We start from the raw sequence: 16,786 nt of genomic DNA, 5'->3' as shown, positions 1-16,786 counted from the left end.
GTGGTGGATTCTCCGTCCTCGGAGGTTTTTAAGATGAGACTGGATGTGGCACTTAGTGCCATAGTTTAGTAACCACAGTGGGGTTGGATCAAGGGTTGGACTTGATGATTTCAGAGGTCCTTTCCAACCTGGCTGATTCTATGATTCTATAAACCAAGTCAGGGGTAATATAATAATATGAAAAGAAAGTTTATTGCCAACTTATATCTTTAAACAGCAAAGCTTTATGATTTGACGAATTAAAAAAAAAAAAATCATAGCTGCATCTAATTCATTAAGGACACAAAATATTTTTGGTTTTCTTGTTTTCCTTGTTTTTTTCCCATTTTGCTCTTTGGCCTGCTTAATGGTTTTATCAAGCTGCTAAAAATTTTCATTTAAACAGTGAGTTTTTGAGGGGATGACTGATTTTATTTATTTATTTATTCCCTCTGGGCTTTTGCCAAGTGTTTCTAGGTCCAGCCACAATTTTAATATTAAATAATGATAAAGATTACTTCTTTTTCATATGAACCTTTGGTAAATCATAAATTATCAAATACTTAAAATCAAGTTCAGCTGTTTAGGTGCTTGATGATTCATTAGGTTAAATATAGGATCACTGTTTGTATTTCTATGGCTTAGAAAATACTAGAAAAAAATCTAGATAGTTGTAATGATCCTGTTCAATCCTAAACTCTGATATCATGTGTATACTTAAATACAAAATCTCATAAGGTGTTACACTTCATCTCTGCGTTTTTATTCCAAACAGAAGCCAAGAGCAATTTACAAGTAGCATGAGCAGACTCCAGGGAGGATGTTCTGATACTCTTGAGCGAATTGCCTTGAAGGAAAACTTTCAAGTTTTATGTAATATTTTTATTCCTTTTGTGCTGTTGTCTTATTAGGGTGCAGAACTTAAAGTTTAATCAAAATCAACATGGGCTGTGAGCAAAACATAGAAAGATTCCCCAGTGCTTAGTGGTATATTTAAATTTATTAAATGTTAAACTGTGTAGGTATGTGTAGGTAATTAAGAATGGTTCCAAGTTTCTAACCCCCTTTGCCTTTTTTTATTTCTAAATAGAGACTAAACCTTGCAAAAAGTCATTAACCATTAAGAATGGAAGAACTGTTAGTGTTTCAGGACTGCACCATTTCTTAAGGCTTTTTATTTTGTAGTACATGTAATGTGTATGGTTACAGAAGAGCTTGACAAAATTTCTGGTTGAATAGGTGAATAAAATGAGAAGCAGACCTATGCCAATTCCAACATAGACTGTCTTTTTAACTCTGTCTTGACTCCTAGTCTTGTCCTGCCTCCTCCAGGTGGAAAAGATTCCACTTTTTGACTGAAAGCAACCTCCCTTTCCTTTTTTTGAAACTTGGGTTGCATTTTCTTCAATTTATGCATTAAGTCTTGGAAGACAAACTGTGATTAAATGTCAGAATGCTGTTACTCAGATAAGGTGAAGAAGGTGGAACGTAGTAGAACTGCAGTTTCTGTTGGATGTCAAGCCACTCTTATTGTCTGTAAATTATTCCAAGGAGGAATTGTTCCATACTTCCTAATACAAAGTTAGCAGAAAAAAGCTTACAAATGGGAGATTTAACAAACTCATTTCCTCTATTAATATATGTGGTAAATAAAATTTTGTTTTCGATAAAGAGGGAAAATTAATTTTACTAGACAATTCAGTAATAGTCTTCTCTGCTAATTTGCTGTGCTTCAATTAAATGCCTGAAATTATCACATCATATATGTTGAATTACTGTAAGCCATTCAGAAATCAGCAAATTTAGAAAGTACAATTTATTTCTGCATCATTAACCTCCACTTTGCCCATGCTGTGCTCTTTATTATAAACAGTTAATTAGAATGCTAAAAATAATTTGGGAATATAATCAGTAGAGTTCAAGAATTGTATAATTTCTGAAGAAATTGTTGGTTGTCATCCTTTGTCTACTTATTAAAACAAGTTACACATAGATTTAATGGTCTATAGTATTCATATTCCCCAATACCTATTCTTTCTCAGTTTCTTTCCCAAAAGAAGCCTTTTTTTCACTTGATAATAGCTCTGTGTTACTAGCCTGGATATGGAAATTGTTGCAGTAAAATCTTAATGATATCCAAGTGTCCTGTTTTAAACTTGAAATTTTATAGTAGGCTATTCTGGGGGTTAGGGGGAAGTGGAGTTCACTTCTAATGGAACAGTCAACCCCCTGATTCAACTAGCAGGGAATTAGCCCCTCTAAAGGGATGATCTCAAGGAAATATGCATCAAGATCTTGGAACAGTGTTCACATGTACTGAAGGCTGTACCATACAGTAAGTTTTATTAAACACTTGATATCTTCTTGTCTGTGTGTAGAGTTTTTTTGTCAAAAGTAAGTTTACTTTTTTTATTTAGTTGCCAGACAAAATTAATTGATTTTGTTTGGTATAATTAAGTCACATTTAAAAAGAAGCATTACTGCTTTTCAATAGTCCATTGTCTCTTTCTGAGGTACTCAAAAATGATTGGGAGGAATACAAGAATATTTTTTGGTGTCTCTATGAATTAGAATGAATTGATGAATGCAGAAATATTAGGACAAATTCTGTTATGGATTTTGGAGTCTATTTAAATAAGCTAATAAAATATCAATCTCTGTGCTGCACATGAAATAACATTAAATAGTAATAATGCCCTGAAATTTAATATTTTTCATGGCATATGTTAATTTGAAATGTGTATAATATGAACCTTATTAAGAATCTGTTGCCCATTTTTTATGTGACTGAGATTGTTGTGATTTTTTGATTTAATCATTTGTGCCGCTGGCTTCATTTCAGGAGGAAAAAGGGGAGCACCCCAGAGAATGCTGGACTGTTCCCTCAGCTGCTTACACGGTGCTAATGAGGTGTCTTCGGGAAGGGGTAAGGCTCTTTCATGGTCCTCAGTAGAATTTCTCCACAGTAATAACCCTTTAGGCGTTGTGTGAAGATTGTAGCCTGCAGCACTGCAGTACCTTGTCAACCAAGTATTGCTCTTGAATTTAAATAATCATGATAAGACCATGACCTAAGCAGGAGATTAATGCAAAAATGTGTTGCTCTCTGTATATTCAATATTTATGTATTGCTGCTTGTTTTGGAGGAAATGGGATAGTAAATATAAATTACTGTTAATAAATGTGGAATTTATTATTGACATAGGTATCTTCTGAGAAATGTTTTGACAGTTTGTGCTGTCCTCTTGCAATTTGATTTTCATACATTTTTGTAAATCTCTGAGCAAGATTTCAGTTTCTGTTTTGAAGTGGCTGATACACAGGGTTTTTTTAATATTACATTTTTATCCTACCGGGTTGTTAGCATTCTTTTGAGCCCAAAAATTAATTACTAAGTTTATTCTCATACATGTACTATGCTGTGTGCTTCGTTGTTTTGGGGGATGACTTAGCTGTGCTGCAAGAAGGGAAGAAAAAGATGCATCTAGTTCCAATTTGTAAAATGAAAAAGAATTGAGTGGAGGGTTTACATTCACTATTTGTATGAGACCACTTGACTTTATTTTTGCCCAAGGCAAAGCTCAAGGCAGAAAACATGTTGGAGGTTGCTGGAGGGTGGAAAGCAAGAGGAAATAGCTTTTTTCCCTTCCTTTTTGAGATCTTTATTGCATACAGATTGTGATTAATAGAGAAAGAACCTAGATGCGTTTTAATGTCTTCAAACCTTCACATGATGAGGAATGCACAACTGAGTTTGTATTGTGGACTATTTGCAGCTCATAATTAGAGTAAGGTGTCACTCTAAGGTACATTAAGTGAGATGCTATTTAATTATAAATTTAGTAATGGAAGGCTTGCTATTTCTGAATATTCAGTGTAGAAAAACTAAATCGAGACATCCATAAGACACTAATTTATTCCTATAGAAAAAAATCACTTCTCAGTCCTGAAACATGTCAAATTTTTCTTAATAATTTATCTTGATTTATTTTGCTTAAAAAAAAACAAACACACAAATAGAATTACCTTGTCTATGCAATAGTTTAAATTAAATTTAATTAAGCAGAAGTTTAAAGTTATGTCTACTCTAGCCAAGTACAGCTGTGCACTTCTACAGTTTTCTGTTTGTGAAGATGTTCATTTGTAATGGCGATTTTTTTTTTTTTTAACACGTTTGAAGCCATAAAACTTTAGGATTACTTTAGGATGGAATGGATGTCTGGAGGTCGTCTAATCCAACCTCCTATTCACATTAGGTCTAAATAGATCAGATTTCTCAGGACATGTTTGTTTGGCTCTTGAGTGTCTCTAAGAGTGATGGTCTTACAAACTCTCTGACCAATGCCTGGAACACCTTCATAGGAAAAAGCTTTTACTTGTATATGGTTGGATTTTGCACTTGTGGCCGTTGCCTCTTGTCCTGCAGCTGTGCAGCTCTGGGAACATTTGTCCCCAGCTTCTCTTTATTCTTTGGTCAGGTAGTTGTAAACAGTAGTAAGATCTTCCCTGAACCTTCTTTTCTCAAGGCTAATCAGCTCTCTCACCCTTTCCTCGTATGCCATATGCTCCAGCCCTCAGACCAATCTGATTTCTTTCTATGATGGAGACACGGCTGGCGTTGTGGGCAAGAGGAGAGCCATGGACATTGAATGCTTTGACTTTAGCAAGGCCTTTGACACACTCACTTATAGTCTGCTAATAATCAAATGGGTGAGGTAGGAACTGATTAAATGGAAGATAAGGTGAGCAGGAAAATACGCTCAGGTGATCAGTGGTGCAAAGTCCAGCTGACAACCAGTAACTATCAGTCTTTCAGAGATCAATACTGCTTAATGTCTTCAGTAGTTAGCACAGTGACCGCTTGGAGTGTATTCACCAGTTGTGAGCACCAAATGGGTGGGGCAAGCTGCATCCATAATCTGGATGTCAGGGCTGCTGCTCAAAAGGATTGGAACAGACTGGAGAAATGGGCTGACAGGACTCATGAAGTTCAACAAAAGTGAGAGCAAGGGCTTGCTTCTGAATGGTGTAACCCCCTGCAACAGCACAAGCTCCCTAGGAAGCAGTTCTGCAGAAAGGGAGTTGGGGCAATGATAGGTTGAACATGAGCCAGCAGCGTGCCTTAGCAGCGCAGCAAAGCAAAGCAGCAGCAACACGGGCTGTATGAGCAAGAGAGTAGCAAGTTCAGGGAAGTGATTCTTCCTCTCTGTTCAGTGCTGATGAGACCACATCTGGAGTACAGTGTTCAGTTTTGGGCTCCCCAGTACAAGAAAGATATTGACATTCAAGAGGGAGTCCAACCGAGTGCTACCAGGATGACAACTGGAAGAAAAATCCCTAATGTTCAGGACTGCTTCTTTTTTCATTGCCTGATATGTTATGGTAGAGAGCATGTTGAATATTTTCTAGTTACATTCAAACAGTCTTTTTCACAGAGAATAAAGCACAAACTATGGTCACATGTAAAGAAAATTAGGATTAAGTGCCTCTCATCTTTTTGCTTTTAAAGGGAATCAAGTAATACAAAAAAATGAGTTTGGACCTTTGGAGATTTTGTGGTCCAGCTTCCTGTCAAAATAATACCAGCTTCTAGTTGCATTCCAGCTAGCTTTCTACATACCTTTTAGTTCGCTTAAGTCTAGGTCTTTGCTATTTGGTTACATTTAGGAAACCTTTTAGAGAACCTTGTTAAAGCTAAAGTAAATTAAACCCACTGCCCTCTGTTAGTCCACTGAGCCCATAACCGTGTAAGGGAAGCTTGTCACATTGGTCAGGTGGGTTTTACTCTCTATAAATCTGTTCTAACTTTAGTACTCTTTTTGACCATGACACACCTGAAAGTAGAATCCAGGAAAACTTGCTGTGTGATTTTTACAGAGCCAGAGTTCGGAATTCCTCTTTTTGCACTCTGGTGGGCATGCCCTTTGCCCTACACCCTCAGTGAACAGGAGTATCTCCTGATCACAGAGTTGAAGATGTGTGCTCTCTCAAAACAGTGCTGACTGGCTTCCTCAGCACATTTGGCTGCATCCTTTTTGGTTCAGTGGACTTATTCACGTTCAGTTTGCTTAAGTGTCCCATATCCATTATAAATACTTACTTGTAATGTTTATTGCCAGTTAAGAAGTTTTATTTAATGTATTTAATAAGAGTTCAAGAAGATAAAACCAGTTTATGTCATTCAATACTAGAGTTTATATAGCTTTGCATTTTGTAAGGTGGGTTCGCTGTTCTTCAATGTCATTATGAACTACTCTGAAGTGTTCCTGGATTTCTGAAGTTTTATAAGATGTGTCAGTGTCAGAGCAGAATTGCCCTCTGAAACAGAACACTAGAGCAGGAAGGAGTTTGAAATGTGTGTGTGTCCCTTTTGTTTGCCAGTAAAGGAACAAAATGTTCAGAAAATGCAGGTAGTGTCATTTCCAAAATACGTTCTGTGCCTGAGAATCTAACAGTGACAAAAAAGTGTATGTGCCAGTGAAAGGAGTTTTAGGGTGGTGGAGTCCAAGACTGGGAAAGTCTTTTATCTGTAGGGGATCACAAGTTCAGATTCCCTGCACTTCAGTGTTACTAACTTGAGGTGGAAGCTGATTTTCAACTCAGGCAAGGAACAGTTGTGTTCAATGATGTGTCAAAATAAGGAAGTTGGTACACTCATTAATAAGTAAAAGATAAGCTTGATTTGACATTTTTAGTTTTGGTATAATGTTGCAGTCTGTCGGAATGCATGTAGTAAATATTCCTGTATTTATTTACTAATCTTTTCCAACAACTGTTTCCAACAGTGACACAAAATGCCCCTTCCAGGCATCTATATTTGTGTCTAAGTTCAACTTCTAAATATTTGTGTGCAGTCACGTAAGATAGCAGGGTCCTGATTTCTGCAGATAAAGTGCTTATTAGTTCTTACAGTTCCTATGTTATCCAGTCATTAAAGATACTTTCTGGTTCAGAAAGAATATTCTTATTCAATATTAAGTATCTAATGCTAATGTGACTACTCTTTTCCTTTCATCCATTCTACTTAGTTTATTCAAAACTTTGTTGTTCAAGTTGCCATTGGGTACTTGACACCTAATGAATCATCCTATTTCCTTTTTGAATCTCAGCACTGACTTACGTATACTTTTTGTTCCTTGTTATGACATTTAAGATTCAACCTAATCTTAACTAAGTGAAGTTTCAGCTTTAGTTTCTGCTTTACATCTGTTCCTCTTCACAGTTATGTTCCAGTCAATCCTTTCACCTTTCTGCTTCCACTCTTTTCTCCCTTACAGTGGCCCCTCCCTTCCTTCAGATCTTCTCCTATCTTAGAACTGGTAGTCTTTCCCGTATCCAAGCTACTTTTTGATGTCTTTTTTTATTTTTTCTTCTCTGATTTGGTCTGGATTATGTTGCTTTGACAAGGTTGTTTACTGAAATTAGACTGTGGTGCCAGAAGCTGTGTGCAAACCTCCTTTTCAGTCTTCCTAAAACTGGAACCATTGAAAAATCTTTCAGGAGCTTGATATCTGTCCATTTCTGCTCACAAATGGCATGTGAATATAAAGTACACAATTATATGCAATTTTAGTAATAATGTCATAGAATCTCAAAATAATTATATGCAGGAAATACACTTGCATAGATAAATAAATATATATAACTACAGCTAATTAACTGATTTTGGCTCTTAAAATGGGCATAATCCTGTCATTTCAAAGAGTGGCACCTGGAGAATGTATTTGAATCAGAAATAGTGAATGAGTTTATAAAGGATAATTTTCTTTCTCTTGGATGTGCAAGGTACTGTGTAAGCAAGATTTTTAATAAATTAGAGCTTGCCAGTTAGCTATATAGTACATATTTCCCTTTTTCATATGGACTTCTTCCTTTATTAGGGAGCAAGATATAAGTCTGAGGGCTTTGGTTATGTGCAGATGAGGAATTTTCCTAATAATAAAAGAAAACTTAAAAAAAATAATTACCAATATATAATATAAGGTGCTATGTTTTATAATGTATATTCTTAGTGAGAATAGTTTCTTTATAGTGAACTTGGAGGAGAAAGGAAAATTTAGAGGAGAGCAGAATAAATTCATACCTGTTTTCTCAGAAAGAATAATACAGCCTAGAGTATCACAATGTCAGTCTGAATCATATATATTCTCACTTTTATTTCTTCTTTTGACATCAGTTTTTTACTTTACTGGCAGAATTGCCTATAGTATAAAAGTAGTGCTCTGAATCATATACATTATCACTTTAATTTCTTCTTTAGATATCAATTCTCTAGTTTATTGCCGGAATTGTAAAACATTTTTTGTGCAAAAGGTGTCTACAAGTTTTTTTTTCTACATATTCATTCTTCTTTGTGAAGGCTTTATATTGCAAATTATTGTCAAAATAAGATTTAATTCTTAGAATCATGAATTCTCAGGAGGATACAGCTTTACTTCATTAAGTTATGTTTGTAGTTTCTTTTTATTCTCTCTTTAGATAAAAGGAAAAGTGTTATGGATGTTGATTTAGAAGAATGATGGAATACAGTGTTATTTGATGAATCTTCTGCTTTTAATAATTTAATTTTTTTAATAAATATTTGTATACTTAGGTCTTTAATAGATCAAAATGATGCAATATATTGCATTAATGAAAACTGTGAAAAGATAGAAGCCTAAATCCTCTGGTCTGTAAATCAGAAGGAAGACCACAGAAATAAGTGAAGTTTTATAAAAGAATGTAACTGATTTAGATGGAAATTGGCTTTGGTATTTCTTTTAACTGTTCTAAGTAGATCTGCAGTTCTTTGGAGGAACAGGAAGGATTAGCATGAAAATTATGAATACAAATTTTTTTTATTTTTTTCTTTACAGCATTTTAGTAGGGTTTCCAAATATATCTCCATCAGTGTCTGTATTTTAAAATACTTAAGTCAGTAGAAGGAAGAGTGCTTTTGAGTGTATTTTTAATGAAGTTCTCCCCTTTGGGAAGGCTTTTGTACTGTTTTCTGAAAGGTTTCATTGTCATTGCTCAAAGCTGGTGGTGGCTCTGATTGTAAAGATAAATGTCAAAAATCCAAAGGTTAGCAGGATAATATTAGAGATTAGTTTAAGAAAGAAATCAATTAGATATTATGATGAATTATTTGTGAAGCCAGGCTATGAGGACAAATTCTTACTTTAAAATTCACTCTCGCTGAATTTGAGAATGCCATTTAAGATGTTCTTGAAAGGCTTCACTTATTCTGTATTTAAAGACTGAGATGAGGTGAAGCAATGCACAGCCAAAAAAGCACCAGCAATGTATCTTCCAGGTCTGTTAAATACTGATTTTAAGTGAAAGTGGAGTGAAGAAAAAAGAAGAAAGAAGATACACTAAAGAAATTAGGGGGAAGTGAGAGAGAGAGAGAGAAAAAGTGGAGACTGCTTTTAACTGCTGTGTATTAAGCTTTCATCTGAATCAGTAACAGTTTTCTTGAGAAAAAAACTACTGCCATGTGATATTTATGATGTGCCGATTGCTCCTGACTATTCTGACTATTTTTATTCCACGGAGACATTATAGTATGAATAGTATTACATAGATATTAAAGCTACATGTACAGTGGCTTTCCACAAATGAGTTTGCAGATAAAATTATTTAATTAGTATTAAAAATACTCAGGATTCAGAATCTCTTATGGAAGTTGAGGAGCTGATGTAGTAAATGGGACCCATTAATTTGTTAACGTTGTTAACATTGTTCAGGATTGTCTGCTTCAGGATAAGAAGAGAAGAGTGTTAACTTCGGTGAAGGCTTTTTCTTTATCCCAGGGATTGTTTATTTTCCTGAATAAAGAGGGTTTAATGTAACTAATTTAATTTAATTTTTTCCTAATGTAACTGTATATCTCATAATCTTGCTGTTCAGTGCCTGTTGTATTGATGAGTTTTGACACACATTCGTTCATTCAGAAAGCACTGCTCATGGAACACCTTTAACATAGCAGAAGCTTCTCATTTTTAATGACTGCATTTAATTTGGGGTGGTCATTTGGAGCCGAAAGGTTTGTTACTAATTTATACTTTTACTAAGTTGTCTTTGCATTAGAAGGCAAAATGGAGGGAAGTAGGATCTGTAAACGTAGCTTGGTCACAAAATGAGGTTTTCTATGGAATTACTTTGGCAAGTATCAAATAAAATTAAGAAACCACACTGTGACAGTATACATGGAATAAAGTGTGGACATAGGTGGTAGTTTAAAAAGAAATCAGAAACATTAGAAACATTTGCATATGAGTTTCCCTTTCCTCTCCTTATAGGAAGACCGGGTAGTGAACCACTTGGCAGCAAAGATAATTGAAAATGTTTGCACTACTCGTTCAGGCCATGCACAAGGATTTATTACAGGAGAAATCGGGCCTGTCTTGTGGTACCTTTTCACACATTCTGCAGTAGATTCTTTGAAGATAACTGCTGTTTCGGTAAGGAATTTCCTTTTGTGACACAGAAATGTTTTGGTATTGAAAAATATTCTGAATTGAAACTGAAACATGTTTGAGCATGTTTGCTGTATGGATGCGTATTTATATTTCAGACTACATTAAAATATGTTTTAAAAATTTCTTAAACTGAAAAGTGCACACGTTACAGTTCCATGCTTATGAAAAGTCCTTGTGATTCATCATTTTCTGGAACATATATTTTCTTATGCTGGTAATAATGAGTTATGTTTGAAAAGATACTAATCATAAAATACTAATGTATTCTTCAACTATAGTATACTGTATGGTTTCTATATTCATTAAATTGTTGCTACAGGTATCTAGGCATTTTTATTCTGCATGACAACATAAGCTGATGTCATCAGTGTCCTATTTTATTTCATTTCATGTCTTGTTTGAATGTATCCTGAAGAATTTATTTGTGACTGACATCTATATTCAGATGTAAAAATACATTTCTCTTAAGAAATACATGTATCGTATCTTTACTTAGAGTTAGCATTCTGTCTGCAAAGCATCAGCAGTAAGGCGCTATGGACTTTTACTTATCATTATTTCAATCAATAATAAAAATATATTAGGAAGATTCTCTGTCTTCAGTCTCTGGAGTCAAGAAATTACACTTTACCTTTCCCTGCCTGTCAGAGGTGGCAAATGGGGACTGTCTCAGTATTATTTCTCTCTTTGGGGTCCAACATGCCTCAGGTAAATATCACATATTAAGCTTGTAGAAAAGCTGTGTTTTTTTATCTGTAAGATGTCAAAGTGATATTCTGACAAGCTCAGCAGCAGGAAGAATATTTTCTTTCCAGTATACCAAAAGTTTTTATTTTTTTTTTTTTTTAAATAACTTAAAATTTTGTTTCTAAGCTTTTTCTGCTGGAGAATAAGTAACAAAACATAAGCCACTTAAGTGTAAATTAGTTTGGGAAAGCTCACCACAATCTTTTGGGGGATTTGGTTACTTTTTTTTTTCTTAAATTATTGGTGTTGAATAATTTCTTTCAAAGACTTGTGTATTTCACTTTCATGCATTCATTCTCAAACTTGAGAGACGTGGGGGACAGCCTGAAAGGGTGAATACTATTCAGTCATATGTGGTATATAAGACCAGAAGGATAGAGCATAGATGATCATAGGATCATAGAAATCTCAAGTGTGAAGTGACTGATAAGAATGGTGGAGGCTAGGGTTGGACCTGCTGAGAGAAAAGGTGCTGGTTAAGGCTGGGCAGAGAGTAGGGACAGAGAAACCAATCCCAGGAGAAGCTCTGACAACGCCTTCCTCTCACTGTTAACATTTCTTTTTCCAAGATTGCTACCTGGAGATACCTTTCATCATCAGTTTCCAGTTCCTGCTCCACCACCTTTTGACCCATTTCCATCTGTTCTCTCCAGATACTGGATCTACTGAAGTGATTTAGAATGCTTTGTCCTATATCTCTCATTAAATTCTATCTTTTGCTTTTCTGCTGAAGTGTTGGGCTCACTCATACAGCAGAGTGCTCTGTGACGTACAAACTACTGGGAGTTTAAAGCTTCTCCCTTTGACTGTTGGGGGGTTGGAGCTTTCCTGCTGCCTCCAATGCTGCAGTGTGGTCCTAGAATACAGCCATGTCTTTCCTATGAGATTTGTGTGGAAGTCACCTGATGGCCTGTGGCTATGGTCACCCTGGTTTGACAAGGTCTATAACAGAGAACTGAGGCACTGTCAAGTCTGCATGCACGATGTTAGCGCACCAAGTTAGCTCCATGTTGCTTTGACACAGTCTGTCCCTGGGTTCCAGCAGTTCACATGTAATACGACCCTGCAATCGATATGGTTCCTGGACCAGAAAGGACAAGGAAGAGCAGGAGCAGATTAGATGAATAGCAGAACAGCATCAATAACTTGTCTGTTAAGTTCCTGATTTACTGCCTTTTATACCTTTTTTTTTTTTCCTACTTTGTTTTGAGAAATGTTTCTGAGGGCACTGGGGAACTGGTGATAGTGTTCTGTGTGTGTAATTGACTGCAGTTTCTCTCAAATGAGACCTCGCTATTGAGTGCACACCAAGTAAGAAGCAATTTCTAAATATTTTTTGTTTGTGGTCTGAAGACAACAAACAAATTGTCAATATTACCTACTTTTCACAGAAGAAAGTCACTCTCAAAGTTTTTCCTGAAAACCAATTCAGATTTTCACGTGAATCAAATCATTGGCATAAGCAGTTCTCCTATCTTAACAGTGCATTAAAGCCAAAGAAAAAGAAATTTTTAGTGTTTAAAGAGTATTTTTATCTTTATCTGTAGAGAACAAAAACAGTTACAGTATCTTGAAGGTTGCATTTTCACAGGTATCAAAAGGAAAAAGTGACTTGGAGATGAATCCACTCTGAAGGTAGTTTGGTAATGTTTGTTAGGGAGTAACTAAGTTAGTAAACACTGAACAGGTTTGTGCTGACTTCACTGGAGCATGGTCAGTTGTCTACTTTTTCTTTTGGAGTTGTTTTAATCACTGATATTTGCAAATCAACCATTTTGAGAGTAGTTTGCATGTTTGTTATACTAAACAGTGTTGCATAAGGAGTATCTAGATCTGAAGCAGTATCTAGAGCTAAAGATACATTCTAGATACTGAACATATCAGATTATGGTCCATGAGCAGAGAGAGAGAAAATGCCCATCTTTAGGGGGGCCAGAACTTCTGTAGTGTGTGCCACGTCTGTAATTTCTGCTCCCTGTGCTCCTTTCTAGTACAGTGTTATCTGATTCTGCCTACATTCTGTGCTTGACAAAAGACTCAAGCATGGACTGTGCTGCTCCAACATTATCGTTCTGTAGAGGAAAAGAGTAATGTGACTATTTGATGTTGGTGTAGCAAATATTTGAATTTCAAGTGTATGGACTTTACATTATATTTAGAAGAATTCCAGGTTTATAAAAAAATAAGTAGTTTTTTCCCCTAATATTTACATTATGAATGAATTTGTAGGAATTCCTTATATTCCTAACCTACTGGAAAACTCACCACCTGCTTTTAGTTTCCATTATCTTTCTTGAGATAAGAACAAAATAAATAACAAATTTTTTTTTTTACTTTTGTAGGCTTTATGCAGAATTACTCGTTCCTCACCTAGTGCTTTCCAGAATGTCATTGAAAAAGTGGGATTAACAGCCGTGCTAAATTCCTTGGCAAATGGAATATGCAAAATTCAACAGTACATGCTCACCATGTTTTCAGCAATGTTGTCAAGTGGGATACATCTACAGAGGTTGATTCAAGAAAAGGTTTGGTTTCAGAGTAATATTATTCAGTGGCATGGAATTTCACTAAGGAAAAGTTAAAGTTGACTCTGCTAGTGGTTTTTGGTTTTCAAAATGCTTAACTCTGACATTTACATATCTGAATAACAGGAAATGATTAATATGTTTATTTTATATTTTTATTTGCTTAAAATCTAAATAATAAGGTGTATAGTTTTTCTTTCTCTCTCACAGAACTTCAAGAAATGGTACTGGTGGGTATATACATTATTACTGCAGGTAGAATTCAATCAGTCCAGAAAACTCTGACCATAACTGATAATGGTCCTAAGGAAAATCAATAAGGAATGTGTAAGGATAGCTATTTGACATAGCTCTTTTAGCCGTTTAAAAGAGAAAATAATGAGTGTCCTGATTGAATCCAAAGCTGTACTTTATGCTCTCCTTAAAGGACCTTAGGCCAATTTGTAAGTGAAATGTCTTGCAGACATTAAAATGTCTACCACTTTAATACCTTAGAGTTTTCTTTTTAGTGTCACTGAATAAAACTACTGGTTTTGATATATGTCTAATATAGCTTTTGGTAGGGGTGATTCAAAGCTTTATATTTTCGTCACCAAATTATTTTGTGTTTAGAGAAACAGTGTTTATTTTATTAGCAGTATGTCTGCACAGTTCATAAATAAAACTAATCTCCCTCTCCTTGGAAAGGATAAAAATCACAAAGAAAGTAGAACCTTTAGCTCTTCTTTTCATCAGAAACTCTGTTGTAACGTATGTAGTAACCTGACAGTTATCTTGACTGTAATAATCTGCTGGGCATTAGTTGAGAGAGTTTTGTTTCTCTACACATGGTTTTAACAATGATATTTAAATTACAAACAATCTACTGGTTTCCACCCATCTCTTCTTGTAGCCTGAAATCACTCATTCTCTTCCTAAATGTAATTTCTGTGCCGTTGGGAGAATTTTGTGAATGCGGATCCGCTGGCCTTAAGCTTTCCACAGATTCCACAGCAGCACTAACAGATGGCAAATTGTCCTGTAATGATGTTGCAGTTTCTAATAGTGCACATTAGTGTGAGTTGATGGTGCAGTCAGAGAAATATTGTCCAAAATTATTTATTTGAACATTCAGAGAAAGAGTGCAAGCCTATGGCTACAGCATGATGCTTTCTGTGAGGAACTTCTTGATTACATAGGATTTATATTGCTAAAAGGACTCCCTTGCAGATACTGAATTTCTTATTAATAATTGTTATGAGGCTTCCCTTTCGGATACTGCAGCTCTTATGAACAATTTTAGTCAAAGTTTGCAGATTAGAAAATTGAAATACAGGCAAATATGGACATTCCTTTAACGGCATATATCAAACTAGTGACAGAAGTGGGAATAATACCCAAAGCGGTAGCTGAAAAACACTGTACTTTGAAAACTGGTAAATTAGGTCTTTATGTGCCCACATTTGGTAACTGTATCTGTCTCATAGGTTCAGACAAACTTATGTCTCATAGAATGTTTATTTTGTTCAAATTAGATTATATCGTTTTGGAAGCAGAAACTAGATTTCTGTTTTTCTTGAATGGGATCTAAAAATGTAACACTGCTCATGTATTGAGCTGCCAGATGCTATCACATTACATGGAGTAATATTATATTAATGCTGAAAATTGATTTAAATACTCCATGTACTTTCCAGTATTCCATGTTCATGGCACACAAGTCCACCTTAATGAGAGAAGGGAAAAGCGGGTAGTGTTGGCCTTCAAATTATTTTACTTCTGTAGAATTCTTGTATACCACAGCTTAAGAGGCAGGAGGATCTCAGTGCCACACAGAAGGTACTGACAGGGTTGTCACTACCTGTCTATCAAACCAACATATTAAAAAATGCTCTAAGATGCAAATTCAAGATGGAGATAATTTAGCTTTGTGTGTATTTTCTAGAAACTCCCTTAGCTTATAAGACTTACTTAGGGCTGCTTTTGTTTTCTTCTCCCTTCAAGAACAGCAATAAGAAGCACTTAAAAAATAAAAGCCAGAAGACAAGAAGTATAGTTCTGTGATCATGTTACTAGTATAAATCTTCAGAGAACTACAATAGCTAAAAGGAATTGGGTTTTGTCTGTCTCTGATACAGAGCCTTTCTATTTTAGTTTCTTGTTTTGGAAACTAAAATAGTTGAAATTGTGTTTTTAAAATAAAGCGTAGAAAAAGAACTCAAAGTCTTTGGCACACTGTAACAGTAGATAAAAATACCAGTTGAAAAGTACTTTCATCTGGCTGTCAAGATTCACCTTTGAATGAGTGAAATAGCAAAGTAGTGGTCCAACTGTTCTCCCCTTGTGTAGTCAATTTGAAAACGTCTTTGCTTTTGTTTTAAACTAGCTTTGCAGTATTACTAAGTGTATACGATGTAAAGTCCTGGTCTTGTCGCAGTTGACACTGCAATGAAAGGAGTGTCCTTACCCTGCAGAGTCTCCACAAGTACATCAAACAGTTGCAGGGAAGGACGAAAAATATAACAATGAAACAATTAGTAATTAATACATTTGAAGGTATTTCACTTATTTTTGGCTTTTCAGACAGATTGAGTCTTGCTGTTCAGCAAAGATGTGTTTCAGATGTTTTTTTGGATAAACTGGTGCTGTTTCACAGTCCTCAGACAATCCAGAAAAGCAAATTCCAAAATGTCACATTTATTTCTTAAGCCAGACTATTAGAATATTCCCAGATAAATCTGTTGTAACTAATTTTAATTGCTGATGTTATGTTAACCCATGGTAACCCCACACGTAGCATTGAAATATCTTTGCTTTCCAGAGCATGAGGACTCAAAGTAGTCAGATGTGCTTTGGCTTGTACTTGTATTTGTCTTTGTCATGGTGTCCCTTTGCATGGTCTGTCAAGTCCATTTATGTTGGTACAGTCAGTGTTGCATTACATATGGTCTTTGACTAAGTCTGAGGTTTTATGGGATTTCTTAACAAGAAAACTTTTTTTGTTGTTTTGAGTAATTTCATTAGAAAAAAAACAACCAACCAACAAAAAAACTAAACCACAAACCACACTATAAAAAATTCAAACTTTGCTCT

General features: G+C 35.3%; 1 protein-coding gene across 1 annotated transcript in view; it reads left to right on the top strand.

Moving 5' to 3' along the window:
* The window catches only part of ULK4 (unc-51 like kinase 4), a gene marked incomplete at its 3' end in the record, with an annotated part of 87,637 nt that overhangs the window by 44,573 nt on the left and 26,278 nt on the right, over positions 1 to 16,786 (top strand). The window contains exons 19-21 of the mRNA XM_027902735.1: positions 2,822 to 2,905; positions 10,263 to 10,424; positions 13,532 to 13,714. Of these exons, the coding sequence (XP_027758536.1) occupies positions 2,822 to 2,905; positions 10,263 to 10,424; positions 13,532 to 13,714 (429 nt within the window). The remainder of the gene's footprint in view (positions 1 to 2,821; positions 2,906 to 10,262; positions 10,425 to 13,531; positions 13,715 to 16,786) is intronic.

The sequence above is a fragment of the Empidonax traillii genome, unplaced genomic scaffold (genome assembly GCF_003031625.1).
Source record: "Empidonax traillii isolate 1590-97213 ecotype Southwest subspecies unplaced genomic scaffold, ASM303162v1 scaffold904:size330812, whole genome shotgun sequence".
In the NCBI taxonomy this organism is placed as follows: domain Eukaryota; kingdom Metazoa; phylum Chordata; class Aves; order Passeriformes; family Tyrannidae; genus Empidonax; species Empidonax traillii.
Note: the sequence above shows the minus strand (reverse complement) of the source record. Positions and strands in the feature narration are given on the sequence as shown.